The following is a 26,584-nucleotide window of genomic DNA, read 5'->3' on the forward strand; positions in this document are numbered from 1 at the left end:
CTGCTTGGCTTTCTGTTAAAGTCTCCACACACACCACTGCTGCAATGCATGATTCTGCCAGTTGCTAGTTTATTATGTTTACATCACCTGCTGCCTCGTGTTCAATAACTGTATATATCCAGATTAATATCATTTCACTTCATGGATCATTATCTTACTTATCTCACTGGTTACACAGTCAAAGCTTTTTTTTTTAACATTTACAGTGTTTTCTGATTGAGGTCCTGATTATCAGGCAGTTTTTCAGGAGTTGTCTCTCAGGATTCAGTGAGGTGAAACTATTGAGAGAGAATGGATGCCTCTTCTTGTAATATCTATTTAAAAGAGGTCAGAGTTTTATTTTGTTTTTTTTTTCCTTTGCCCTTTTCATTGTTCTCCTTTGCTTTTTAAAGATGTTGATTCTTATGCAATACAGTCGATGATACGAGCGACTGATCCTAAATTCAAGCCAGAGAACCATTTATTAAAACAGGAAGTCTAGGAGATAAGGGAATTTCTGCTGTGGAGAATCTGCATGACATTACTTTTACCTCTGCTTTAATGAAGGCCATGGCAATTTAACATCAACAGCTGATCTCATTTTTCCTTTCCCCTGCTCCTCTGACGAGTGCCTTTGCTTCACATTAAGTGAAACTACTTCTTCTCCACTGCTGATTTCATGCTTGCAACATCTTTTATATGTAAATTTAAATATACATTTAAAATGGCATTTAGTAATTGTTTTGAACTAAATATTCTGATGAATGACATCATCCACTGGTTCTCTGTAAGCCTCGTTTTCAATACACCAGGTTCAAAATTTTCCTGGAAGGGGGACAGTGATCGATGACTGAGCTGGGTACCTTTTGTCTTTTGTGCTGAGTTTTTTGTTCAGTGGTTTCCCTTCTCATTAAAAAAAAAAAGAGACAAAACATAAAAACCACCTGCCTAATACTGTGTGGGTCCCTCTAGTGACACCAAACAACTATGACCCAGTGAGTCATGTACACAGGACTTTGTGTAGCGTTTCATCATGATGCCAGTGGCAAATATTTTGCGTCTTGTGAGTTGGGGTTGAGGCCTCCTGGAATTGGGATTATTTTAGTCTTGAATAATGAGGCCCCACTAAGTCCTCATAGTGATCAGGTGTTGTCCTGTCTCCCTCCCTTCACCCCCCCAACAAGTCACAGCAGATGGCTGCCCCTCCCTGAGCCTGGTTCTGCCGGAGGTTTCTTCCATTTAAAAGGGAGTTTTTCCTTCCCACTGTGCTTGCTAAGAGGAGGTTGTTTGATTGTTGGGGTTTTCTCTGTCGGGTCTTTACTTCACAATATAGGCGACTGTTGTTGTGATTTGGTGCTATATAAATTGAACTGAATTCAGCTGAACTACTCTCAGGAGCGCAGTGAATTCCAGCATGGTACCGTGATAGGATACCATCTGTGCAACAAGTCCAGTCATAAAACGTCCTTGCTGTTAAATATTCCACAGTCAACTGTTAGTGGTATTATACCACGGCCGCTGATGAACTTCCACCACTATCAGCAAACTGTTTTGGCTAGGAGCTGGCATCTGGGCTCCACAATGCCCCCACCCTCTCATCTCTGTCTGCATCCCCTCCTGACCCTGACCTTACCCACCATATTGCTATCCTGGCTTTAAATGTGCAAATATGCTTTTGCTGAGGTGTTTTTTGGAACCTCGTATGGTGTTTATAATGAATACAGTACGAGATGATTTTTTTTAACCTACCTATCCCAGTGTATCTCTTTCTGTTCTTCTGCTAAAGGTAGCGCCGGGAAGACGGCTGCATGACCTCGGACACCTGTCCCCCCGTGTTTGTGTTTGTTGTATTCTTGGATGGGTGCTCTGTTAACTGCAATTTCCAATGTGTGAAGCTGTTCACACATGCTTTGAGAATGAATGAATGAAGGTTTTATGGCAATAAAACCTTCATTCATTCATTCAAAGTGGAATTGATTGGGAAGTGGTAGACCACATAAAATGACAGAGCAGGGTCAGTAGATGGTGAGGTCACCAACCTTCTACAGACTTCCAAACTTCATGTGGCCTTCAGATCAGCTCAAGAAGAGTGCGTAGAGAGCTCCATGGAATGGGTTTCCATGGCCAAGCAGCTGCATCCAAGCCTTACATCACCAAGCACAAAGCAAAGCGTCAGATGCAGTGGTGTAAAGCATGCCACCACTAGACTCTAAAAGCTGTGGAAATATGTTTTCGAGAGTGACAAATCTCGCTTCTCCATCTGGGAATCTGATGGATGAGTCTGGGTTTGGCAGTTACCAAGAAAACGGTACTTGTCTGATCACATTGTGCCAAGTGTAAAGATGGTGGAGGGGGAATTATGGCGTCAGGTTGTTTTTCAGGAGTTGAGCTCGGCCCCTTAGTTCCAGTGAAACAAGCATATCAAGGCATTTTGTGTCTAACCTCACAAATGGGCATCTGGAAGAAAAATAAAATTCCCATAAACACTTCTAAAACTTATGGAAAGCCTTCCCAAAAGAGCTGAAGTTGTTAGAGCTGCAAAGGGTATTGCGGTCTCGTCTTCTCATACAAAAGGTAATTTATATTTACAAGACTTTGTGCATTACAGGAAACCCCCTTAGTGATATCATTAGCTTCCACACAAACACAAATCACATTTGGGTGTAGCACTTCCTAATTTCAGGCTCTACTGCTGGGCCTGAGGACCTGAGAATGTTTATCTTATTGGCTCTGTATGGCAATGACTTCCCCCCTCTGCTTATGACACTTCCATTGAGTCTCTTATCACAACTCTGCACTAGAAACCATGACATCAGACACATGTAGTAAACTTCTCTCTACATACCTCCATGTACTTCCCCATGTGACACAGAATGAAAGAAATTTACAAGGAAGGGTGAATAAAATGTGGGTTTGTGCATCAGGTCTCCTGGCTAAAAGAATCAATCACAAGCTTTTTCTGACCCTGGTCATTTCACCTAAGCACGATGAGAACAGTAAGAAGCACAAGAATATCGCAAAAGACACCACATTTAAAACTCAACTGCAAACCATAAATTTATTTGGTCCTAACAGGCTTAATCATCATAGTGTAACAATGGTTGGTTCTGTAATATGTTCTGTGTTCTTTAAAAAATAAAAAATGAAAGAAACTTGTTTTTTTCTATACTGAAGTAAAAATCTGTCAGTTTTTATCACCGAGTGCATGAAAGCAAAAGCAAATGAGGAAAATGTTGAGAAAAGCTAGAAACACACACGTCAGTTTATTTAGCAAGTTAAATGATCTGTGAATAACTCTGAACCAACCACGCTGGACGCAACACAACAAAGCAGTAAGATGGTTTCACACAGTACAGCTTCAGTGTACTGCATGCATGTAATTCTGCTTTCACTAAATAGTAACACTGGGTAATCAGCCCACATCTAAAACAGACAGTCTCCCGTCAGTGACGCTTCTGTTGCGTTATGTCTTTCCTAAACTAACCAAACTAGTCCAACACGTTGCATTTCTGGAGCATTTACTTGAGTCATCTCTATCTGCACGTGACTTTACACTTCCCACAATGACAGCGCATTTCAACGGGCAGTGTGCCATTGTTTCATCATTTCACCTGTTTTCTTGAGTTCAAAAAGGCCTTCATTACATAAATAAAGTCAATACGTAAGCCAACATGTAAGGAACTGAGCATTAGTTTGTGTAAATGAATGTTATTTCTCACACAGCTGCTATTACTCAATGCACATTTTAAACATATTTTTATAAACGCGCTGCCCAGAGTGAGAGAGTGGTGGATCTATTACAACCATCTCTCTGTGGTCAGATGTGTTTGGTTTACATTTTCTAGCTGTTCACAGGGCATTGTTTTGAGCTGTGTGATACTGTGCAGTTTGCGTAACACAGACTAATAACTCGCCATCTGACTTAAGGCGACTGGACTGTTGAACTATGAAGCAAATCACCCAACGCTGAGTTTAAACAAGACCCACCACTGATGGGAATATCCTCCTGCAATTAATGAAAACATAAAATAAAAGTAGAAGTCAGGATAATGTTACAGACCCATTTCATAATAGAAACCCCTTCAGCTCATATGGTACTGGCTCTTTGCCTAGAAAAACGGGATTCCCCAGCTGTGTGGTAGAGCCACAAGGAGTAGAGCCTTGTGATTTTGCAGTTTATAGACTGGAAAGATGAAACCTCACAGACAGATGGACTGATGGACAGTATTTATTTTATTACCGGGCATTTACATCTGGATCTGATACACAGTTTGGACCACAGCACCTTTTGTCTGAACCCACCCATTTTGCATGTGAGGAAAAGTATTGGAAAATGTGACTGACAGGTGTGTTTTGTTGCCCAGATGTGTCCTGTTTCCTTGATTATTCATAAACAATAGTGCTGAATGTAACACACACAAAGTGCCTTGAGGCAACTGTTTGTTGTGATTTGGTGCTATATAAATAAAACTTGGTACGTGTAGTAAAATACTGCAAAACAGAGCGACACTGGCTCTGTGCTGCAGCAGTTTCATGCTCTGAGGTCTGAAATCGACCAGTTTTTGAACCAAAAAAGGACAGACCTCTTCATGAGCTGAGTGACCCTGTATGTTGGCCGACCTAGCGTTTTTAATTGCTCTTACTGATCATCTTAACTCACTGAACAAGAGCCTACATGGCAAAGACCAGGCAGATAAAAGCATTCTCTATGAAACTCCGTCTCTCTCTTACACAAATTCAATTTTGTGCTCAAAATCAAACATGCTTTTCCAAGGGCCAATCTTTCCACTGGAAAAAAGAAGGAAAATTTGTATCTGTTATCACATCTCTCATGATGAATTTTCTCTAATATTGAGAAAGAAATCAAGCTGTTCTCGTTTCCCCTCCTGGGTGAGAGTCTGCAATTATGCAGTGTGATGTTTCTCTGAAAAATCAACAGCTGTTGTCCCTACCTGACTTCTACCAGAGCCTGGAAAAGAATGAGCTGCCTCTGATAAGACATCATGCAAAAAGAACGATGAGTCTGTTAGGCTCCACATACATATGTCAGCAATTTTTTTTAATATGAACTCTGAACAAAAGCAGACTGACAACCATCTCTGTGATGACCTCCGAACCTCAGCCAAACTTACACCTGACCTGCCGGCCATCCTTCAGTCCAAAGCACAGTATCACTGCTCCCACTGAGTACAGCACTGTTCCAGTTATAGGTAAAGTAAATTTGTGTTTTAAATCTAGTTATTCTCTCTGGTTTCCCCCGTGGTGAGCTGTCTCTCATTTGGGCAGGTCAGTTGGTTGAGTTCTGCTATTTTGTTAAGCATCTCTTTTTAGCTGACCTCTTTTATGGGCCCACTGAATTCTTAAAAAAGCTTCTTTTTATGAGTTTGTATTTGTTTGTATCATTTTTTTGTCCTTTTTCCAGGTAAAATGAAACCCACTGAAATTATACCTGTGCCTATATGTGCTTGGCTGCTTGGCCCATGATACCCTCTTATATTTACCTATGTTTGATTTTGCTAACTTTACTTAAACACACACACAGACACACACACTGAGTGGCTCTGTCCTTTGCATATTTTTCCATATGTGGCCCTCCCTTTGGACACCCCTGCTTTAAATGTCATACTAACTCAGAATCCTGGAAGCAGAGGTCAAGGCACAGCAGCAATCATCCCCTCCAGCTCATTAATTAAGCAAAGACGCAGACAGAGTTTTAATTCATCTGAAAGCAGTAGAAGTCTTTTTGAAAGTTCTGTAACTAAGTTTAAGGCTCGTCTTCAGTCCCATGTACCAACACAGCACAGAGCAGCTACCTAAACTCTGCTCTCAGTGACATCGATTGTCTCGGTAATAGTTTTAAATCCCCACTTTGACTTTGGATACTGTGGCTCCTCTGAAAAAGAAAGCCTCAAATCAGAAGTGCCTGACTCCCTGCTATAATTCACAAACGCACAGCTTAAAGCAGATAACCCGTAAGCTGGAGAGGGAGTGGTGTCTCACTAATTTAGAAGATGCTCTTTTAGCCTGGAAAAAGAGTTGATCTGTTAAAAAAAAGCCCTCCGTAAAGCTAGGACATCTTACTCTTTAATTGAAGAAAATAAGAACGCCAGGCTGACAAAGAGTCAGAGCTCTGTTGAGCCGAGTATTCCTTTAACTTAGTAATGACTTCATTAATTTCTTCACAAATGTAATTATAGAGATTAGAGATAAAATTATTCATAACCGTCTCACAGATGTATCTTTGTGCATACCTACTTTCACTACTGCTGATATTTATTTCGACTCCCTCGCTCTGAGTAAACTTCAATGGTTACTTCCTCCAAACCATCAGCGTGTCTATTAGACCCTAAAAGACTGCTCAAAGAAGTCCTGCCATTAATTAATGCTTTGATCTTTTTCTTTTTTTCCAAGTCTGTCTTGTCTGGCAGGTTTTACTATCAGAATCATTTTCTCTTCCATGATGAGCTCTATAGATTCTCTGTAGGCTCCTCTTCTCAGTGTTTTTCCCTTTATTTATTTATTTGCGTTATTTTTTCACATAAATGGATGTGTGTTGTAGCAATGCCAGAGTTGACAGGCTTGGAAAAAAGAGAAAACAGAAAAGGGGACTGTGAGGCGAGTAGAAAGTAGAAAACCACAGGGGTTCACCGTTTGCTGAACCTGTACACAAAAAAAAAAAAAAAAAGAAAAGAAAAGAAAAAGCATGGCAACACAAACCAACAATTTTGCTGTGTTGTGTATTTGTGTGAATAAGAGTGTGAATGTCTGTGTCTCTGTCACGAAACGTACTCAATAATGAGGTCGGAAAGCCGCAGAAACGTCCTTCAGAGGCCAGCGGGACATAGAGAAAGATCCACGAGACCCAGGCTGCCCGCAGCCCATCAAGAGCACTGAAGACCCAGGGTCTTCAGTGCAACTGCATGCCCACCCCAGCAGAAGGGAGGGGGAGGCCCCAGATGGAGCTCCCCCGGCCGAGGGGCAAGAGCCCCACAGAGCCCGAGGAAACAGGAAGCCACCCCCCTCCAAGCGCCTGGGCCCAAGACACCTCGCACTGAAAATACTGACCTTTATAAAAATAGAATTCAAAGCAGCACTCTTGTAATTGATTACATCAGACTTTGCACAGATGTTCCTAATAAACTGCTTAGCAAGAGTACATATCAACTTAATAGTTTGCATTTAAGCACAGCGTTGAAGAAAGAAGGAATTCACTAGTATGGACAAAGCCATCCAACACATAGTGAACTGCAAAGTTTGAGCACACCGTGCACCAGTATGCAAACTTTACAAAGCCTTAAAATGCACTTTGCAATGCAGTAAACAGAGAACATGAAGAGTGATCATTTGCTTACAGTTGTGTGTTGTTCCTGCTTGACGGTTGTAATACTCTATACTCTGTTTTTGAGTTAGGAAATGACACAACTAGCTCAAACTGTAAACCACTGCAGGCATGAAAAACATAACAACATAACTGAAGGAGGGAATCTCCTCAGCATTCCTTCTTTCCTGTCATTTGTTAATTTGATAAAGTGAGGCCACTTGTGACTGCTGTATCAGTTCGCATGTTCCTCAGTGAACACAAAGACTTTTTCACACAAAAACACACAGTGACCAAATGTGACAGTCACTTATATCCAGCCAAAAAAGTTTTTAAAAGGGTTTCGGTTTTAGTTCCAGATCAAACTTATTTTTAAAAACAAAAACGGGGGAGGGAGGGGCATCAGATATGTCAGATCATCTTAAATCCACCTTTGAGTCTACAGTGAATAACCACAAACTACACTTCACACTACAAACACAAAACCAGGGCGGGTTCTCCAAGACAGTGAATTTTCCTGCCAGGCAGTTTGAAAAGCTGCGGGTACGTACAGAGAACTGGTGCACTTTAAAAGTGCCAAATACTTATATTGTATGAAGTTAACCGATAAAAACTTTTCGTTCCTTTATTTACAGAATCATTTAACTTTTTGTTTTTTTCAACAGACAACAGTAATCTCCATAATCCAAACATGTAGACCGTACAGCCTACAGCACTGTAGGACCTCAGCCTGTTGGGACGTGTTTTATGCAGGAAAAAAAAAATCCATCCGTTCAAAAGGAATGCAACAGTACAAAAATTTCCTGATCCCACAAAGTAGCACAATTTAAAGTAAAAGCAAATGCCTTCAATATTTCAGACACGACAGAAGCCACCAGAAAAGTAAAACAACAAACCAAAAAAGACTGTTTGCTCACTGACCATCGACATGTATTACAAGCAGCCTCAACAGCAGAGCGCCCAAACAGCTCTTCCTTCCCCGGGTTCACTGTTCGGCTTCTATCCCAGATGTTCTCACTAACAGCCGTCTATCTCATGGATGTGTTCCTGCGCTGCTCCTGACAAACCGGGAACATGAGTGCCACTTCGCTGTGGGCTTGGCACTAGCTTGCAGGCGGCTGGGGAATGCGGAAAACACCACCACAAACATGTCACCACTATGTCATGTCCGATTACCGTAAATGCGAGTTTAGCTACCTGGTGAGACGTTCAGGGACCCTCCTAATAGTCACTACATTGGAACCCCTCCCCCCCCCTTTTTTTTAACTACGTTTCACGTCTCCGCGTCAAAATAACAGGTAATGAGAAAACTTCCGGTTTGCAACCACCTTCACAATAAAAGCGGAAATGTTTAAACTAAAAATTAACCTAACCCCACTAACTACATGCCTTTGGTCTGTGGGAGGAAGCCAGAGTACCCAGAAAGAACCCATTCGTCACAGGTAAAAGAGAAACAAATTATTTTCACACCATCAAGCACACAAGTGTGCCTGTGTGTAGGAGAGTGTATGTGTGTGCATTCAGGTAATTCTCATGATGTGGAGACATGAATCTGTTTACACAGTCACCCATGGAGCTCTCCTGCAGTATGGGAACCAAAAGACTGATCTCCACAACGGGGAGCACATGCTAAACACTCAGGCACACGTTCATTTGACAGTAAGTTTGTAAGAAAAGAGCTTAATGTGAATAATGGAAGTGGACAGTGAAGTAGACGAGAGCAGTCAGAGCAGCACTACGGCAAGCAGTTCAGTGCATTTTTTTAAAAGTGCTTTGAAGTATTATATAAGTGTATTTTCCATTTAACATAAATGCAGTTACCTTCCAGAGCGAGAGTGTGAATAGTCATAATCGTCCACTAAACAGGTTCATGTGCCATTATTCACAGTGACACCATTTGAAAAAGGCAGTTTCCTGAATGGTGAAGTTTAAGCAACTGCTTCATTTCACAAGCAAACTCCTGGCAGAGTAATGAAAAGGAATCTGAAAAAGTTCAAAGTGAACTGCGCCAGGTCAGAGCAGCTGTTAGAGACTTTATGCACTCCCACAGAGACAGACTGCAAGGGGAGAAGCTGAAACTGTCAAAGCCAAAGCTTCAGTGATGAACCCATGGCTCTCCACAGAGGCAACAAGAATAAAGGAGACCGTCACATTGTAAAGCTTAATCCTGCTGTCCAGAATTGGATTTTAAAGGTTGGAGGAATGTTGCATCAGTATGCATGATCAGTACACTGTAAGCATTCAGTGATCCTTCTTAAACATCATCATGTTCACCAAGAATCAAGTCATGGTGAAAGCAAATATACAGGACACACAGTTACACAGGTCCAATACAGGACAAGCTTTCAAACACTATAAGGGAAAAACATGGGCAGAGTTCAGAGATGTGGTGTATTGTTCACTATTAGGGCACATAGTAGTGGCCCGCTTACGTCAGACCAATTCTGGCATACAGTGCCTTTGGAGCTGGAGTGTTAAGAAATTTATTGTTAGGACAGACAAAGTGTCACCACCTCATCAGATAATGGCACCAATCTGGTAGAGGTAGAGAATGAATTGTGTGAGGAAATCAGGGGGTGGAATCGCTCACAAATCTCAGAGACACTCAAATAAAAACTATCTGAAGGCACGGGCAGCTAAACATCAACAGCCAGCATTACCAGCTGGAGTGTCTCAGAAGAATGACTTGTGCACTGAGGATAAGGTGGAGGAAGGTACAGTTTGATTTCTTTTGAAAGCACTGGGCTAAAAAGTTCCACTTCTGCAAGAAAGATGGAAATGCTCAGTGAACAGGAGGAATCTGAAACCAGGATATGTTGTTCTTACAGACAGTGCACCCAGAACCTCCTGGTTAATGGCAAAAGCTGAAATGACAGTTTCTGATTCAAAAGAACTTGTCAGATGTGTATTCGTATTTGAATATGAGTCTGAATATATATATGAACACTACTGTGTTAATAGAGATTAAATATAGTGTGTGTGTCAGAGATTATCACAGCAAAGGCTTCCTCTGGGATTGTGGGGCTTGCACTCTCCTGCTAAAAAGGCCCTTCACAGCAAGCAGAGCTCTAACACACATTCAGTTTGGGTTTTAACATAAACTGTAACAGCTGAGCTCACAGTACAAGATACTTTTCTCATTCTTTGTCTTCTTCCAAAGAGTAGCGCAGACAGGTTAAACAATGTTCACTTTATTATCAAATGATAAAACCACAACACAGTCAAAGAAAGGAAGCATGTAAGTAAAAGGACCATAACATGTGCTTGTATACAAAGTTACAAATTCATTGGGGAATCAACTAATTATTTCCCCCAGTGTAGACTGCAGCCTGCCTTGCTTTCTCAAGTGCATTTAATGCAACCCAGCTGCTGTTACTGAAGGAGAAGATCCAGAAAATGTCAGAATGCGTCCACGTCTCATGGATTACGGACTGTCTGATTTGGTAACGTGCAGTACAGGAATCCCACAGGGAACTGAGCAGTCTCCATTCCTGTTCACGTCATACTTTCAGTACAATTACAGGTCAAACTACCCAGAGAAATACTGTGATGGTCAGATGCATTAGCAATGGAGGAGTACGGAGCACTAATGGATGATTTTGTGGAGCAGTCTCGGAGGAATCATCTGCTTCTGAGTCTGAACAAAACCAGATATTTGATGTCCATCCTGGGACAGGCTGTTGATGTGGAAGAGGAGTACAAAAGCAACACAGATCCTGTATCCAACACGGGGACAAGATCCTTCAGAATGTGCACCAAAATGCTGGATAACCTCACCACCCTCTGCACAGGAAGCAGACCACTGTTTCTGAGACTGAATCAGCTCCTCTGCCACAAGAATACTGGAAATCTTCTATATCACATGCAATAACTTATCATGTCTGGCAGTTATCTGCTTTGAAATTTTAGCATTTTGACATTTAAAATCCCAATTGTCTTTTCTTTTTTTTTAAAAGAACTATTTCCTTGCTGTCTCATAAACAGAATCAGTATAATAACCTGAATATATTTTGAATGGAAATGATAAAACTGAAAAAACAGAATGCAAATCAACAGAAATCAATCAGGGTCAATTTAAAAAAAAAAAAAAAAAAAGTATCCTTTTATTTTGAAGTTCAACAACTGACAAAATGTCACATCAGGTCATTAGTTACACAGTTATAAAATTACACACAGCTGTTACAGTAGTAACTGCTATTAGCCACTTTTCCACTGCAGGAACTCAGGACGTGTGTTGAAGGACTCATGAGGTGCAGTGCTCAATAACTGGCAGCAATGGAAGGATCATTGGTACATAATCCCAGGATCTTTGTGGTCTCCTTCAAGCTGGCTGCTGTTCGTTGTGTCAGACTATTCTCTGAATTTTGTATTGCTGAAGGTAATGTTTGAGAGAGAAGATTAAAGCTTAGAGATTCAATCTAACCTCTGAATGGTTAAACTGCAAGCAAATCAGCATCAAGCCCTGCACAGCAGTACCCACTCTGGGGTAAGTACTTTTTTTTTCCCCTCCCAAAAAGGCCACAAAGGACATCTGACAAGAGCTGCTCCTGAGCTTCACCCGCTAGTTCTTGTGGTGGAAAACAGCATAATGTAATCGTTTTGTCACATGAACGCATTTGCAGATATGAAGAAACACCTTCTGCTTGCTGCTCCAAAGTTCTCTTAAACATTGTTCGATCAAACCACAATCAAGTCCGTTGGTCACCAAGTTTTAGCCGTCGCCCCCAGTATCTCTTATTAAGCTTTTCCCAGATCACAAAACCCTTTTACTTCCCTCCCCACCCTCAACCCCTTTTCTTGAATGCAGTGGAGCCTTCTCAGTTCTTCTTGCTCTTTGGTGAGTCATACTTCCTCTTGCTGGAGTACCAAAGGAGCAGAGGGATACCAATGGAGGGCAGAGTCATCACGCCGAATGCAGCCCAGTCCAGCTGGAAAAGACACGGATCAGTGAGTGAAGTGTTCAAACAAAGGGATTGGGTTATAAGTCCTTCATTTACAGTCTATTAACAGGTACTAGCTGTACTGAAAAGCACTTTTAATACTATACACAAAAGATCAGTGAAAGTGGAGTAAATAAATATTCCAATTTTGGCCTAAAATAAAACTAGGCAGCAGACATCCGTAGAGGTTTACTCCATGTAAGCATACAGAGTAATGAAGTCTTCAAAAATTATACCAGCCTCAATCTTTTAGTTTGATCAGAGCACTCAGGTACCTTAACGAGGGAGCAGCCAACTGTTTTAAACACTTACATAGTGTGGAGAGAAGCGCCGGTCAAACTCTCTCTGAGCCAGGATGCCTCCCTGTCCCGGGGCGCTGGTGTAACTGACCTGCAGGAAGAGGGGGATACATTAGCTTCCGTAATAACACTAAAGGACTGTAAGTGCTTTAACCCATAGATATAATTAAGTGTTCTTACCACAACTTGCCCTCCCTCCTGGGCCAGGTAGCTGACAGTAGCTGAGGTAAAATTAAAGTACCCAGCCTTCAAGGGGCGCAACACAACTGTGTGAGAGACATTGCTTGCTCTGAGAGTTCCACAGTTAAGGATGATCACTTAAACGAGGAGCACACCTATGCCTATTTAAACCAGAATAAATCAGTTTCCTGCAGTGTGACCAAGTCTGTAGTCTGTCAGCTGTTTGACATTTCAGGAAGTGTTCTTTGTGTGTGAGCGACCCATCAAGCTCACCGTCTCATGAACCATGAGTGAATACTTCACCTGCCAAAGCCTACCTCCATCTTTCTGAAAAAGTCATTGTTTCGCTTTTTGACTCTACTGTGTAAGATGAAGTTACTGTGCTGCAAAAACAAGGCTGCTATCAGAGGCACCCAGAGGGTGAAAAGCAACTGACAGTGTGATGCTCTGAATACAAACCACACACACACGCGCGTGTGTGTGTGTTTGACTAAGAATTTAAGACTAAACTCCCACTATACTACAATTACTGCATCAACAATTACTGCAAAGTGATAGTGCCAGTGAGAAGTCATTTTATTTCAAGGATACGGAGCAATTCGGTCCCATTTCACATTCAACATTCCCGAAACAATTCCAAAATCTTCAGGAGGAAAAGAATCATCAGACAGCTCCACCTCCAGAGCAGCGCTGTAGAGACAAACCAGATGAGGACACTTAGTCACACAGCATGCCCCAAACATTTGATCAGAGCTGGAAAGTACTGTGTGTTGTTTGACTTGTCTGTGTGTGTGTTTGTTTGTTTATTTGGCCCATTAAAAATCCAAAAATTCATCGAGCACCGGCTTTTTTAACCAGTCGGTTAAAAGCTGAATGTGAGCTAAATTTGCACTACTGCCCTACTCATAATGTACAGCTCTGATAGGTAATATAGTATAGGAGAACTGCAGTTTATTATTATTTTTGGTATGCGCTTGGCAAAAAATGTGCAGATATAATCTGCACATTTTTTGCCAAGCGCATACCAAAAATGTGCAGATATAATCTGTGGAAGCATAAGATGTTATCACCATGCCTCAGTTTACTGTCTGGCTGTGAGCCATGATTTAGCCAACAGAGTTCACCAACAAGCTACAAAAAACAGTTCAGGTCAGCAGCTGGAAGCTAAAAGATTTTATGTCACTTCTTCATGTGAAGCAAGTCTGATGTATGAAATGTATAAAAATACAGGTCAGTGTTGAGTGTCAGAGCCATTAAACAAATTTACAGACCTGGAACCCACGTTGTAGATGTTGTACTGGAGGGTCAGGTCCCGACCTTCCACAGCATAGCGGTTCAGCAGGGATTTGGAGGCCAGCAAACGGGCGCCCTCTTCTCCTGAGCCCAGTGCCAGCAGAGCCAGAACTAGAAACACGTGCAGCATCTTTGCCATCTGGATTCAAATAAAAGGAGACAGAAAAACTGAAGGAGGTGACAGACTACAACCAAAGCATGCGGACACTGCAGCCAGGATTCCAGGCTGGTTTTGAAATGAATGGCATAGGAAATTGTTCAGGTATCAACTTACATTTAGATATTAAGCAAAGGAATCATAGTTTAAACTTTGATCACTTCAATTATGCAGATTTTTTTTAAGCTTTTAGTCAATCTTCAAACGGAGATCACTTCCTTTAGTTTCAATTTTGCCTTGAAAGAAAAAAAGAAAAAAACTGTACAGGGGTTTATTTTGTTAAGATGTGTCACTAATGAATGAAAATGTACGGCTTCAAGTCAGAGTGCTCAACGCTAACGAGTACACACACGACTTACGTGGACAAAACGAGTCCTGTCTTGGTTTGCGTTAGTGACAAAAATCACAGCAAGTAACACCGCTTGTTGTCTAACAGACGTTACACAGATCAGCTGTGTAATAATATTAATATGTCTGTTCCTAAAATATCACATTAATAAATGAGAACTATGAAGAAACAGGAAGAGATTGTTACCTTTCTCCAGCACTCTTCAAACTGCAGACACCGAAGGAACTAGACAGGCGCATGCTCAGAAGCTTAAAACTGCTGTTTGCATGACGTGGACTGAGGGGAAGTTAAAGGAGGCTGCACACTGCAGCGCCCCTGCTGTTTCGGAGGAACTCGTGTATGTACATACACTGCTCAAAAAGAAATTAAAGGAACACTTTTAGTTTGGGTATAGCATCAAGTCAATTCACCTTCTGGAATATTGATCTGGTCAGTTAAGTAGCAGGGGGGGGGGGGGGGGGGGGGGGGGGGGTGTTAATCAGTTTCAGCTGCTTTGGTGTTAAAAAAATTAACAACAGATGCACTAGAGGGGGGGGAAATGAGACAAGTACCAAACAGGAATGGTGGAAAAGTGATGGCTTTATTCGACATGCCAAGTATTTGGAGATGTTGATCATATATTATTTAGCCGTAGGAAATATTCAGAATGTAAACTTCATTGGCAAGAAAGGGAGGCTGGGATTGATGGAGAATATTCTCCATGAGGAGAAAAGTTTTCTTTATGATTCTGGTTTAATTCAGTGCATCTGAAGTGGGGATGTGTTCTTTCTTTCTTTCTTTGTAATTATGGACAGATGATTTATATAATCATGTACAGTAGGTGGCAGTATATCACAGGTTTTACATTTGGCTAGAGTCAGTATCACTACTGTTAGAAGGAGGTGATATCTGAACCTCCAGAGGTCGCACAGATAGTCCAGCTCCTCCAGGATGGAACATCAATATTTCCCATTGCCAGAAGGTTTGCTGTGTCTCCCAGCACAGTCTCAACAGCATGGAGGAGACTCCAGGAGAAAGGCAGTTAGAAAAATTAGAAACAGTAAGATCAGCACCTGCTCCTTTCTGCAAGGATGAACACTGTCAGAGCCCTACAAAACAGGTGTAAATGTCTCTGACCAAGCACTCAGAAACAGACTTCGTGTTTGTCCCATGTTCTTTTGGTGAACCTGCTCTAATCTGTGCAAAGCACAAATTAGAATAAAGACATTTTGTCTGACACTAAAAGCAGCAGAAAAGGGTGCATACTTAACAATTCTTTGGAAAAACTAACCTTAAAGTCTGTTTTAAACCTACAAAATTAATTTATTTTTCATGTAATGAGTAACTAGACACGCTCCCATGATGGAGTTCTACCTCTCGATGCTGATGCAGAAGGTGACCCTGAATTGAATAAGCAATAGAAGACATGTCATGTCATTTGATACAGACAGGTCACAAATTAAAAGAAAAAAAAACAGCATGAATGCTCAGTTTCCCAGACATATACTAAGTCTTGTCCCAAACTAAAATCATTTTAAATTTAACACAATGATGAATTTTTCTTTTAGGCTACTTTTAGGCTTAATAATGTCTGAGTTTACGTCCATGCTGAGAAAATGTCTCAGAGTGTCTTAGTAAGATGGTGGGCCATCATATGCTGCCCAAACAGCTTCAGTGTGCCCTGGCACTGATTCTCCAAGTCTCTGGACTCTGCTTGAGGGAGGAGCATCGTTCTTTCTTTCTTCTGGTGCTTCTTTTATGGATAGTGCTGAAAGCATCAGTCAAAATCTCAGAGGCTTTCCATTGGATTGATCTTTGCAAAGCTGCTGCATTTTATTCACATCATTTCCTCAGAGACAAAAAAGGTGAGAAATAACCAGGAAAAAACAACATGCCACACCTCCAGAACAGCGTCATTCATCCTTGACATTCATTCAAAGGATAATCAACCTGGCAGAAAACAGACTCATCATATAAAGCTATAGATATTGATATTGTTCAGTGAACATTCACTGGACCCAAACTATGGCAGTAAAATGTCATCTTTGTTATGCTATTGGGATTTTGCCAGAAGCAAAACAAAGCTATCTGATCCACTAACCATTTTGGGCTACTTTGCATAACTCATCACTAGGTGGAGACAAATCAGCCAGTGGGGTAGATCTGTAATCCAGACCAAAAGTACAGACATTTCCAGATATGTGTGGATTTAGTGTATCATAAAACAGTGAAGACTACATTGCAATCAAGTGAAAAGCACTGTGTGCCTGAACTGTGTGAATGGTTTGTATCTGCCCTGGCAGTGCTCAGCCACTCCAGAATATTCCAACCCACCAGCCTGAAAAGCTCTCTGGTTGTAATGCGGTAGATTTTTGTAATGCGGAATAATAAAATGTCACAGAGAATATCTCCGTATACCTCTGCATTCATCCTGTTCTTTCCAACACCTGCGTGATCATAAATAGATGCACATCAGTTCCATTTGCAAACATGCGTGTGGTTTTAGTTGGACTTGTGATAAAAGTGCTTTTTGTTTCAGCACTCCAGAGAGTTTGTTTAACAACTCATCCGGTTTAGTTTTGGATGTTTTTCTGAATTCCGGTGCCCCCTTCGCGTTTCTGACGTTAAGATTTAAGTCTTGTGCGGAATCCTCAGATGTTTTGGAAATGAAGTCTTCTCACACTGCACGGATGAGTGGAAAATGCTCTAGGCTTAAGGTAATGACTGAAGCCCTGCAGGGTGTCGTGCAAGTGGGTGTGTTCAGCTTATTCACTAAATGCCGCTGCCGCGGAGGATATATATAAAGCACGGCTCCTGCAGGTTAGATATCCCGCAGGTGTGAGCTTGCCTCTAACAGCCGCACACATCTGTCAGGTGCAGTCATGCTCCGTCCTGTTAGCGCACTCCGGCTCTTCGCCCTCCTGCTGCTGCTGAGCACGAGTTCAGCTGTTCAAAATAACGCCACAGAGTCCATCAGTCCTCAGCCGGCCCTCGACACTCAGGACCCGAAGGCTCATGAATACTCAAACCAGGCGAGGAACCGAGGGAGACGGCCTACTGACGCCGTGCGTGATGGTGAGTCCAAACGGCTTCCAAGTAGTTATAATAGGGCAGAAAGCAAAATGTCATAAAATTAAGTAATGTACTAGAAAACGTAATAAAGTAATATGTGACAATGTAACTAAATTAAATCAGATCTATCAAAAAAAAAAAAAAATTAAGTGTAATTTTTAGCGGTGATATTTACTTATTTTTTGTATTCTGATAATGCAGTTACCATCTAGCCCTGGATATAAAGTCATCATTCAATATAGAAAACTACAATATATTCATTTCAAGGAGGCAGGATTTATTCAGTAATACTGTTATTGTAATGATCAATATCATAATACGGTGTTAAAAGTGATTGTAATCAAAATTGAAATAAATGCATATTCTGAGATACAACGCGTGCAGTGTCATGCAGGGATCCACAGTGCAGTCAAAGCCCTTTGTCAATACAGACATTCATATAGTTGAACCCAAAGAAACCCCGAGACTAACGCAGGTGCACATGCTGGTGCTGCAAATGTCTGTCTGCTGTGGATTATATGACACCTGGCGCGGCGCGGTTTCTCTGCAAACAAGATGATTAAAAGAATAAAAAAAAAATGACTGAGGAGCACAGGCTAAGACAACATTAGCACACATTTATCATTATAAAAAAAATTACAATAAAAAAAAGAAACTTCAACCAGTAAAAACAGATCAATAAAAAATAAAGTAAATAAAAAATAGAAAACAATGAATGCACATTTAATAAGACAGTATGGGTGATTGGATTTTTTGTTGTTTGTTTGTTTTAGCTTGAGTGTCCTGCACCATGAGCAGCTCGTATGAAATCAAAATGAATGAATGAAGTCATTGTTCAAAGGACACTTGAATGCAAACTGAGATTCATCCATAACTTCTTAAGGGTGTTGCTGCTGACTAAACTGTCAGCAGTAAACTACCAGTTTTTAACTGAGCACAGGGACCTTTAAATTCTTTGCAAATGTAACTGGTGGGATTATTGTAAAGCAGCAATCCCAGTATATGTTACTGTTGAAAAAAAATCATAATAATAACAATATTTTTTTCAACAGTAACATATACTGTTGAAAAAAATAATTTTTGTTATTATTATTATGATTTTGTTTTAGTGTTATGTTATGTCATGCTATTATTTACAAGATATAAGAAGATGTTTCATGAACTATGTGGCTTATTTCCTACCCCGAGACAAAGCTAGAAAAGCTACAAAGTTAGTATGAAAGATAGAATTTGGTGATTGAATCCAATTTAAATTTATATTTTGTCTTCATGTCTTGTTCCCACTTGACTGTGCTCAGGTTAACAGTTTATCTTCCAGATAAAGACCTGCATGGATGAAATATATCAGTACATGTTGTGGTGATGACACTCGCGGTCTCCGGTTGCCTAAATGTTTTATTACCTCGTGACAGTTCAGACTTCATTTTCAGCTAAATGCTTTACTGCAGAATGAGCAAGTACGTGGTTTCTTTCCTGTATGAATTGTTCACATATAAAAATAAACTGAGTAACTTTGAGCTTTGCACTTTCGGTCACTTTGGACAATGTTTTGATCAAAATGTAAAAAAGGAAAAAAAAGTCTCAATCACCAAGAAAACAAAGACAGTAAAAGAAAATCGTTTGTTGCAGCTGAGCATCAGTCTACAGGGCTGAAAACTGAAACCAACCCTTAGTTGCAAATCCTCTAATATCCACCAGAAGTTCCAGCAGTGAGTCCATCCCCATAGACTCCCATATTAAAATGTTCAACTTGACAGCAGAAAGAAACATATTTACAGCCTGACAGAAAAACTGTTCTGGTCTCCCCCTTCACAACTACTGTACGGGGGGGAGAATGTTTTATAACTCGCCTGTTTAAATTGTAATAAGGCTTAAATTCACACTATTAGGGGTGCAGCCTCTTTGACTGACAGGTGGGTGGTGACAGAGGCGGCTGTAGCTGCCAGCTGTCTGCAAGGCTTCACCTCAGACTGTGTTTGTGCAGTTGGAGCATTTTGGAGAATTTTAATGCAATTATCTGACCAATAATATGGTTGCTGTGCAGTTAATTGGCCAAGAAGTTTGAGCTCCAGTTTTGGTGAGTGAAATTCTAGGATTTTATTTGGATAGTTATGGCATTCCATGTATGCCCTGCCTGCTAGCATCTTGCACCCTGCTGGATTGTCTCAGGGGAATCTCTGCACAGCCTGCACCTGCGGTCTTGCCTTGTGTTGTAGATCTTTCAATCTCTCTATCAATCTTGTGCTTAGAGTTTGTTCTTGTGCTGCCATGATTAGTGCCTCTGTGCTTTCTTTCAGTCCAGCTTTGTCCAATCGTTGGTAGGATTTTTCAATATCAGCCACTTCTTCTGTCTGCCAGTGGTACATGCCAATCAGGGGCCTGTCCTTCCATGATGGCTCCTGTTCTTTCTCTGGTTTCTGCTGCCTGAGGCATTCACTAAGCACATGATCTTTTGTGGCCATCTTCCTGATGTACTCACGGATCTTTGTTGTTTCAGCCAGCATAGCAGTTCTGACACTCACTAGTCCTCCGTCTCCTTACACTGAGCGTACAGTCTCAGGGTGCTGGAATTGGGGTGAAACAATCCAAGCATGGTAAGGAGCTTTCTTGTCTTGATGTCAGTGGCTTCTATCTCCTTTGCTTAGTTTATTATCCCAGCAGGGTATCTGATGATATTCATCCATCCATCCATCCATTCGCTTCCTCTTATCCTGTTCAGGGTCGCAGGGGGACTGGAGCCTATCGCAGCTGACAGGGTACACCCTGTACAGGTCACCAGCCTGTTGCAGGGCCAACACAAAGAGACAGACAACACTCACATTCACACCTATGGGCAATTTAGAGTAGCCAATTAACCTAACCCCAGTAAGTGCATGTCTTTGGACTGTGGGAGGAACTGGAGTACATGGAGGAAACCCATGCAGACACAGGGAGAACATGCAAACTCCACAGAGAGAGAGAGAGAGAATTGAGGTGGAATCAAACCCAGGCCTTCCAGATGGTATTCTAACTGTGAGGCAGCAGTGCTAACCACTGCGCCACCGTGCTGCTTTTTGTTTCATTCATTGCAATCCCACAGCTGAATCAGCTTTAGGAGATTGTCCTGGAACTTACTGGACTTTCTTGGGCATCCTGAAGTCTTCTATACAGCAACTGAACCGCTCTCCTTGAAGTTCTTTACATGGTTGATTTAGGTGTAATCTTACTATTTCCAATACCCATACCTGTGAAGTCCTTTTTTTATGCAAAGCAATGATAACTGCATGTTTCATTGCGGGTAACCATGGGTTAAAAAACAACAAAAAAAGGAAGAACAGTGATTTCAAGAACCACCTTCCTTTTATTAAGCATCCAATCTGCTATTCAAACTCAATCGGTATGACAGAGTGATCTCTAGCCTTGTTCCCATCAACACTCTCACCCGTGTTAACTGTGGCAGGGCTGAAATGCTGTAGAAATGGGTTTTTGTGAATCTAGTTCATTTTCATGTCAACGAGGGACTTTGCAATTATTGGCAATTTATCTGATCACTCTGCATAACATTCTGGAGTATATGCAAATTGCCATAATAAAAACTAAAACAGCAAAGTTTGTGAAAAACAACACTTGTGTCATTCTCAAAGCTTTCTGTCACAATTATATAATTTAGCTGGTCAGTGTTTTTGTAATGCAGTGCAATTAAGCTGGTTCAACAAATTAATTGTCCAACCTTTCCAAATTTGAGCTCAAGTATCATTCTGACTAAACAGCACAGCCACAGTAAACAACATTTTTGCTGTAAGTGCTGGTACACTGTATGACATTTTGTACACTGGCATGCTGGAAAACATTCCCTCGATAGCTAAAAATCAGGCATCACTGTAAACTGTAGGATTGTGCTTGACTGCACAGAAGTCTCAAACACAGAGAGGTCTGACACAGAGTCATTTAGTATAGCTAGTATAAAGGATGGACCACACTAAAGGCTCTAATTGGTCTGGCTCCCAATGATGTAATAACCTTCGCCAGCAACCTGTATAACTGGAGTGCCTCAGCCAAGGCTGTAACAGCTCACTGTGGGGTACTGCTGCATCTACAACCAGGTGACATGGTCATTAAACATAAGGGCTTCACAATTTATGACATCCTGCCAGAGGGGGTTTTACTGTACATTCTGTACATGTTTATTCATTAAGGGACAGTTCACACAGGAGGAAGTGAACAATTCAAGTTAATCTCCTGTGCAAGAATACACATAGAGTGTAATGTTCAGATGCTGAAACTGTTTTCAGTTTCAGATCACATCCCATATCACTTTAGAAAATACATTAACAAGATAGTGAAAATCTGTGTGTGTCTTCTAATTTACAGACAGCCAGTCTCTGTGAAATCAAATTAATTATACCTGTGATATAGTTCCTTGTATCTTATAATATCATAACGACATCCTGTTTGCTTTTATTTGAATCCACTGTGGCGGAGGGCAGTGGCAAAATTGCAAACATTGTATCATTGTCCAAACACTTATGGACCTGCCTATGAAACTGTTGAATACATTTATTTTAACTGTTTGTAACTTCTAACTTTGTGTTCTGGATTGTTTTTAGGTATATTTTCAGTTACACCATCCCTAGTGCAGATACAAATTTTTAGTTCTGATAGAATGTTGGGCCTTTGGTTTGAGAAGGTTTCCCCCAATCGTGCTTTTTGGGGCAAAAATACCACCTTGGCTTAAATGCATTCTTAGAAGCACAGACCACTTGTTCCACACAAGAGCCTTAGAGCCTTCTGTGAGGTTGTACTGACCAAGCAGAGTTTTGAATGAGGAAAGAGGGTATGAGCCCCAATTATACGGGGATCACATTCCTCAGCCTCCCTGGGAAGGTTTATACCTGCACCCAGGACCAAACCACAGTTGCTGGCTCCTTCCCCACCAGAGAGGTGGCGTTCCATGTCCCAATCACCAGCTTCAATAGCTGGGGACTGAAGCTTCAGCTGCCACCCACCACACTGCAGCCAACCCCTACAACTCCTCCTGCAGGTGGTAAGCCTAGAGGAGGGCAGGCCCATGTCTCCTCTTCAGGCTGCGCCCGGCCGGGCCCCACGGATTGAGGCTCAGCCACCTGGTGCTCTCCCTCGAGCACCTGTCCCAGACAAGAAACCATTTCCAGGGTAGGGCAAATTGTTCCCTTGATCTTTGTATCATAAGAGATGTCTAAATTGCTTTGTCTGGCCCCTCAACCACCACATTCAAATGGCCTTTGGAGACCCTACCAGGGGGCAACATTGCACCCCAGGATACCTGGGACATACAAACCCCTGTTTGGAACCGGAAACAGTATCATCACAATTTACGTTGGACTTAACAAGACAATGAGTGTTGTTGAGTGATTCATTTGAATCATCTGTTTGGTTTGAATGTCCTCTGTCTCTCAATGGCTCTCTGAGATAGCTCCACCTCCAACAGCAAGTTGATGATACTATGCTAGTTGTACTACTGTGGATGATTACCATCAAAGCATATTTTGGCCAACAAAAAAAATCACTATCACTTAAAGTATTTTCAGGGCATTGTGAGCATTAGCAGTGGAGCTTCTCCAGATAGCCATGTTTGTGGCTAATGCTAATTGGAACTGAAGGGCTAGTGCTGTTTCCCTTCAGCTTTTTAGCCACAGTAGTGCCTAATGCTTAGCAGGCCATTTTGCTCTGGTCAAATTTTTGTGACTGCAATGTTGTTGAACAAACTCTACACTCACAGTCAAATTCACAACAAATGTTTTCAAGTACACATTTTTCTATTATTGTTGTCAAACAGCAAAACAAAAATAACATAATGATTTAAACAGGGCAAAGCGAGGCTTTGTGAAACACTGAAACATTGATGCAATAGTGCCAGAATTGAGTTTTCAAAACAATCTGACACCCATCTCTACAGTGTCAGCTGCTGGCCACAACTTGGTAATGCTGCTCTGTGAAATCATTCTAAACAAGGCAATATTTTTATACCTGACTAACAATAGTTATTAACACATTTTGTGTTGATCATTATTACAATTATTGTTATGTAAACAACCTAATTAATAAAATAGAATATATTGAGCAAACACTCAATATATCTGGTGGGTACTTAGTGTGTACACTCTAGAAATCAACAATCTCCTTGGTTTATATATTTTTTATAGACATAAATATTTATATCTATGTCTAGTTGTGAAGTTATATGCATATGTAACTGAGTTTTCATGTTTCAGGATTAGACCAGAGCCAGGTGAGCTGCAGGGAGTTGAGGTCCACAAAGTACATCTCTGATGGCCAGTGCACCAGTGTCAACCCTATTAAGGAGTTGGTGTGTGCTGGGGAGTGTCTGCCAGCTCACCTGATGCCCAACTGGATTGGTGGCACTAACACTGGGAGGTACTGGAGCCGCCGTGATGCTCAGGAGTGGCGCTGCGTCATTGATCGAACCAGGTCCCAGCGGATCCAGCTGCAGTGCCACGATGGGAGCACCAGGACCTACAAGATAACTGTGGTGACCTCCTGCAAATGCAAGCGCTACAACAGACAGCAGAACAATTCAGAACTCAAGGACACACCTGCACACAGTGGTAAACCGAGAAAGGATCAGGGGAAGGCTGGACTCCTTGAAATGAATGCTGAGAGGCAGTCTGCAAACTAAAACCTGATTTCACAGCTACAAAGAGAAAATCTTCAAAAGTCCTACTGTCACCATAAAGTTTTTTTGTATGAATTGTAAGTGTGCAAATAGTAATTAAAAGTTTAAGAAGCTGAATAGATAGAAGTAAAGGTGAATAGTATAGTTATATCCAGTAAACACTTAAAATTAGTCTGTAGCCCAAAACATAGTTCAGGATTTTGTGGCTAAAGTCATAACATACAAACAGTTTGACAGTTTTCTTTATTGAACACACTCACTCAGATCATTGAATGCAGCTGGAAAACATCCCTGAACTACTGAGTTTAGTAACTCATAGAACCACTTTTAGCTGCAACAACTTTATTGTGACTTCTAACTGATACCACTGCAAAACATATTCATTTCATTAGTGCGCTGAACAAACTCTCGAGGTCATTCTGAAGTATCTCAGTTGGATTAATGTCAGAACTCTGATCTGGTGATTTCAAAACCTGAAGTTTGTTTCTATCCATCCTTTACGTTCTTGTTTCACTTGTCAGTTTTGGGGTCATTGTCTTGTTGTATCTGACATAATCTCCTGAACAGCTCATAGACTGCTGGTTTGACACGGTCCTGCAAAAATACCAGAAAAAAATCGAATTAATATTTCCTCTGTGATTACAAGCCATCCATGCTTCACAGCTGGGATGAGGTTTTGGTGTTGGTGTGCAGTGTCTCCAGTTATAAATGGTATAGACTGGTACTTATATAGCAGCTTCCTACTCAAGTCGGGCACTCAAAGCACTTTCTACTACAAGTCTCATTCACCCAATCATGCACACATTCATACAGCTCTTTTGTTCATGCTTAAGCACTTTTTCTAACATTCACACTCACAGGGACAACTCAGGGTTCAATATCTTGTCCAAAGATATTTTGACATGCAGACTGGTGGAACCAGGAGTTGTTCCACCATCCTTTAATTGCTAAATGACCTCCTTTATCCACCTAAGCTGGCCAAGACCTTTGTCTAAGCTTTCAAGAGAGCAATGTTCCAGAAGTGCTCTCCAGATGATCTTATACCATTTTTTATTCTATTTTTTATTTTTTTGGTATGTTTTTTGAAGAGTGGTGATTTATTTCCATTATTTTACATTCCATTATTCTTATAGTGTAAACACAAATGCATATTTTAGCAAGTTATGCTGTTTTTCGTGGGTTTTCCCACCTTTTCCGTGGTGGCATTCTACTGTTATCTTTGCAGGAGGACCTCTCGTAGGAAGGGTAGTACCAGTCCTGAATTTCTTTCTTTTATAAACACTTATTTTGTTGTGGACTGATGGACATTCAGTGCTTTTGCTGTCTTGTCCAAGTTTGTGCATCTCTGTAATGCTTCCTGTATCATCCTGTGAAAGTTGTTGTTATTAAAGCATGGTTTGCAGCAACCATGCTTCTTGATAAGCAGACTTTGTTAGTAGCTCAATCTTGTATGCTATTATTTATAGCAACCTATTCTCAATCTAATAATTGGAACACCTGACTCCATACAACTTTTCCAGTTTTAACCGTGATTTATTGCCCATTGTGTTCTTTAAAGATATGAAAAGTACAACTTACATAAAAATCAGACCCCATTTTATAGGTAATCAATACAGAACTCTTAGTAATTCCAAGATGACAGCTTGTCTTGCAACACCTGAGAGCCTCGATTATTGTCTGTAATGTTAATGGATGTTTTGTTGGCAATAAAGGCACAGTGTAATCAAATAGCACATCAGTTCAGGAGTTTGGTTTGTGCTGGAAATATGTGTGAATATTGTTTTTTTATTTCATTTTTTTTTCATATTAATCTAAAAAACAGTAAACCTTAATCTATTCCATATTTCAAACACTCAACAATTCAATTCAGTTTTATTTATATAGCACCAAATCACAACAAACAGTCGCCTCAAGGCGCTTTGTATTGTGGGTAAAGACCCTACAATAATACAGAGAAAACCCAACAGTCAAAAATGACCCCCTATGAACAGCACTTGGCAACAGTGGGAAGGAAAAACTCCCTTTAACAGGAAGAAACCTCCAGCAGAACCAGGCTCAGGGAGGGGGGGTCATCTGCTGTGGCCGGTTGGGCTGAGTGGAGAGAGAGAGTGGACCAAAGACATGCTGTGGAAGAGACAGAGATAATACTAACTAATGATTAAATGCAGAGTGAAGTAAAAATAGAGTAGAAAGAGGTAAATAAAAAGAAACGGTGCATTATGGGAACCCCCGCAGCAGCCTAGGCCTATAGCAGCGTAAATAAGGGAGGGTTCAGGGTCACCTGATCCAGCTCTAACTATAAGCTTGATCATAAAGGAAAGATTTAAGCCTAATCTTAAAAATAGAGAGGGTGTCTGTCTCCCGAA

At 41.1% G+C, this 26,584-nt stretch overlaps 2 protein-coding genes across 2 annotated transcripts; one reads left to right on the top strand and one right to left on the bottom strand.

Moving 5' to 3' along the window:
* Nucleotides 1–11,360: 11,360 nt before the first annotated feature.
* ssr2 (signal sequence receptor, beta) lies at nucleotides 11,361–14,770 on the bottom strand. The gene is made up of 6 exons (XM_030741988.1): nucleotides 14,702–14,770; nucleotides 13,988–14,148; nucleotides 13,308–13,406; nucleotides 12,717–12,825; nucleotides 12,550–12,627; nucleotides 11,361–12,225 (listed from the first exon to the last, which is right to left on the bottom strand). Exons 2-6 carry the CDS (start codon nucleotides 14,146–14,148, stop codon nucleotides 12,115–12,117), a joined length of 558 nt encoding a protein of 185 aa, XP_030597848.1. The 5' UTR covers nucleotides 14,702–14,770; the 3' UTR covers nucleotides 11,361–12,114.
* Nucleotides 14,771–17,214: 2,444 nt separating this feature from the next.
* LOC115787755 (sclerostin domain-containing protein 1-like) lies at nucleotides 17,215–25,197 on the top strand. The gene is made up of 3 exons (XM_030740499.1): nucleotides 17,215–17,240; nucleotides 17,331–17,569; nucleotides 23,797–25,197. The coding sequence occupies exons 1-3, from the start codon at nucleotides 17,215–17,217 to the stop codon at nucleotides 24,219–24,221; spliced, it is 690 nt and encodes a 229-aa protein (XP_030596359.1). The 3' UTR covers nucleotides 24,222–25,197.
* Nucleotides 25,198–26,584: the final 1,387 nt, after the last annotated feature.

This window comes from Archocentrus centrarchus, chromosome 11 (assembly GCF_007364275.1).
Source record: "Archocentrus centrarchus isolate MPI-CPG fArcCen1 chromosome 11, fArcCen1, whole genome shotgun sequence".
NCBI lineage: Eukaryota > Metazoa > Chordata > Actinopteri > Cichliformes > Cichlidae > Archocentrus > Archocentrus centrarchus.

Excerpts from the sequence above, each read along its gene's own strand:
- LOC115787755 (XM_030740499.1), top strand. The coding sequence starts at position 17,215 with ATGACTGAAGCCCTGCAGGGTGTCGT. Across the intron at positions 17,241-17,330 it reads GAAGCCCTGCAGGGTGTCGT|GTGTGAGCTTGCCTCTAACA; the intron begins GCAAGTGGGTGT and ends GATATCCCGCAG. Across the intron at positions 17,570-23,796 it reads TACTGACGCCGTGCGTGATG|GATTAGACCAGAGCCAGGTG; the intron begins GTGAGTCCAAAC and ends TTCATGTTTCAG.
- ssr2 (XM_030741988.1), bottom strand. The coding sequence starts at position 14,148 with ATGGCAAAGATGCTGCACGTGTTTCTAGTTCTGGCTCTGCTGGCACTG. Across the intron at positions 12,826-13,307 it reads AAATGGGACCGAATTGCTCC|AGCAAGCAATGTCTCTCACA; the intron begins GTATCCTTGAAA and ends TGGAACTCTCAG. Across the intron at positions 12,628-12,716 it reads AGGAGGGAGGGCAAGTTGTG|GTCAGTTACACCAGCGCCCC; the intron begins GTAAGAACACTT and ends CTCTTCCTGCAG.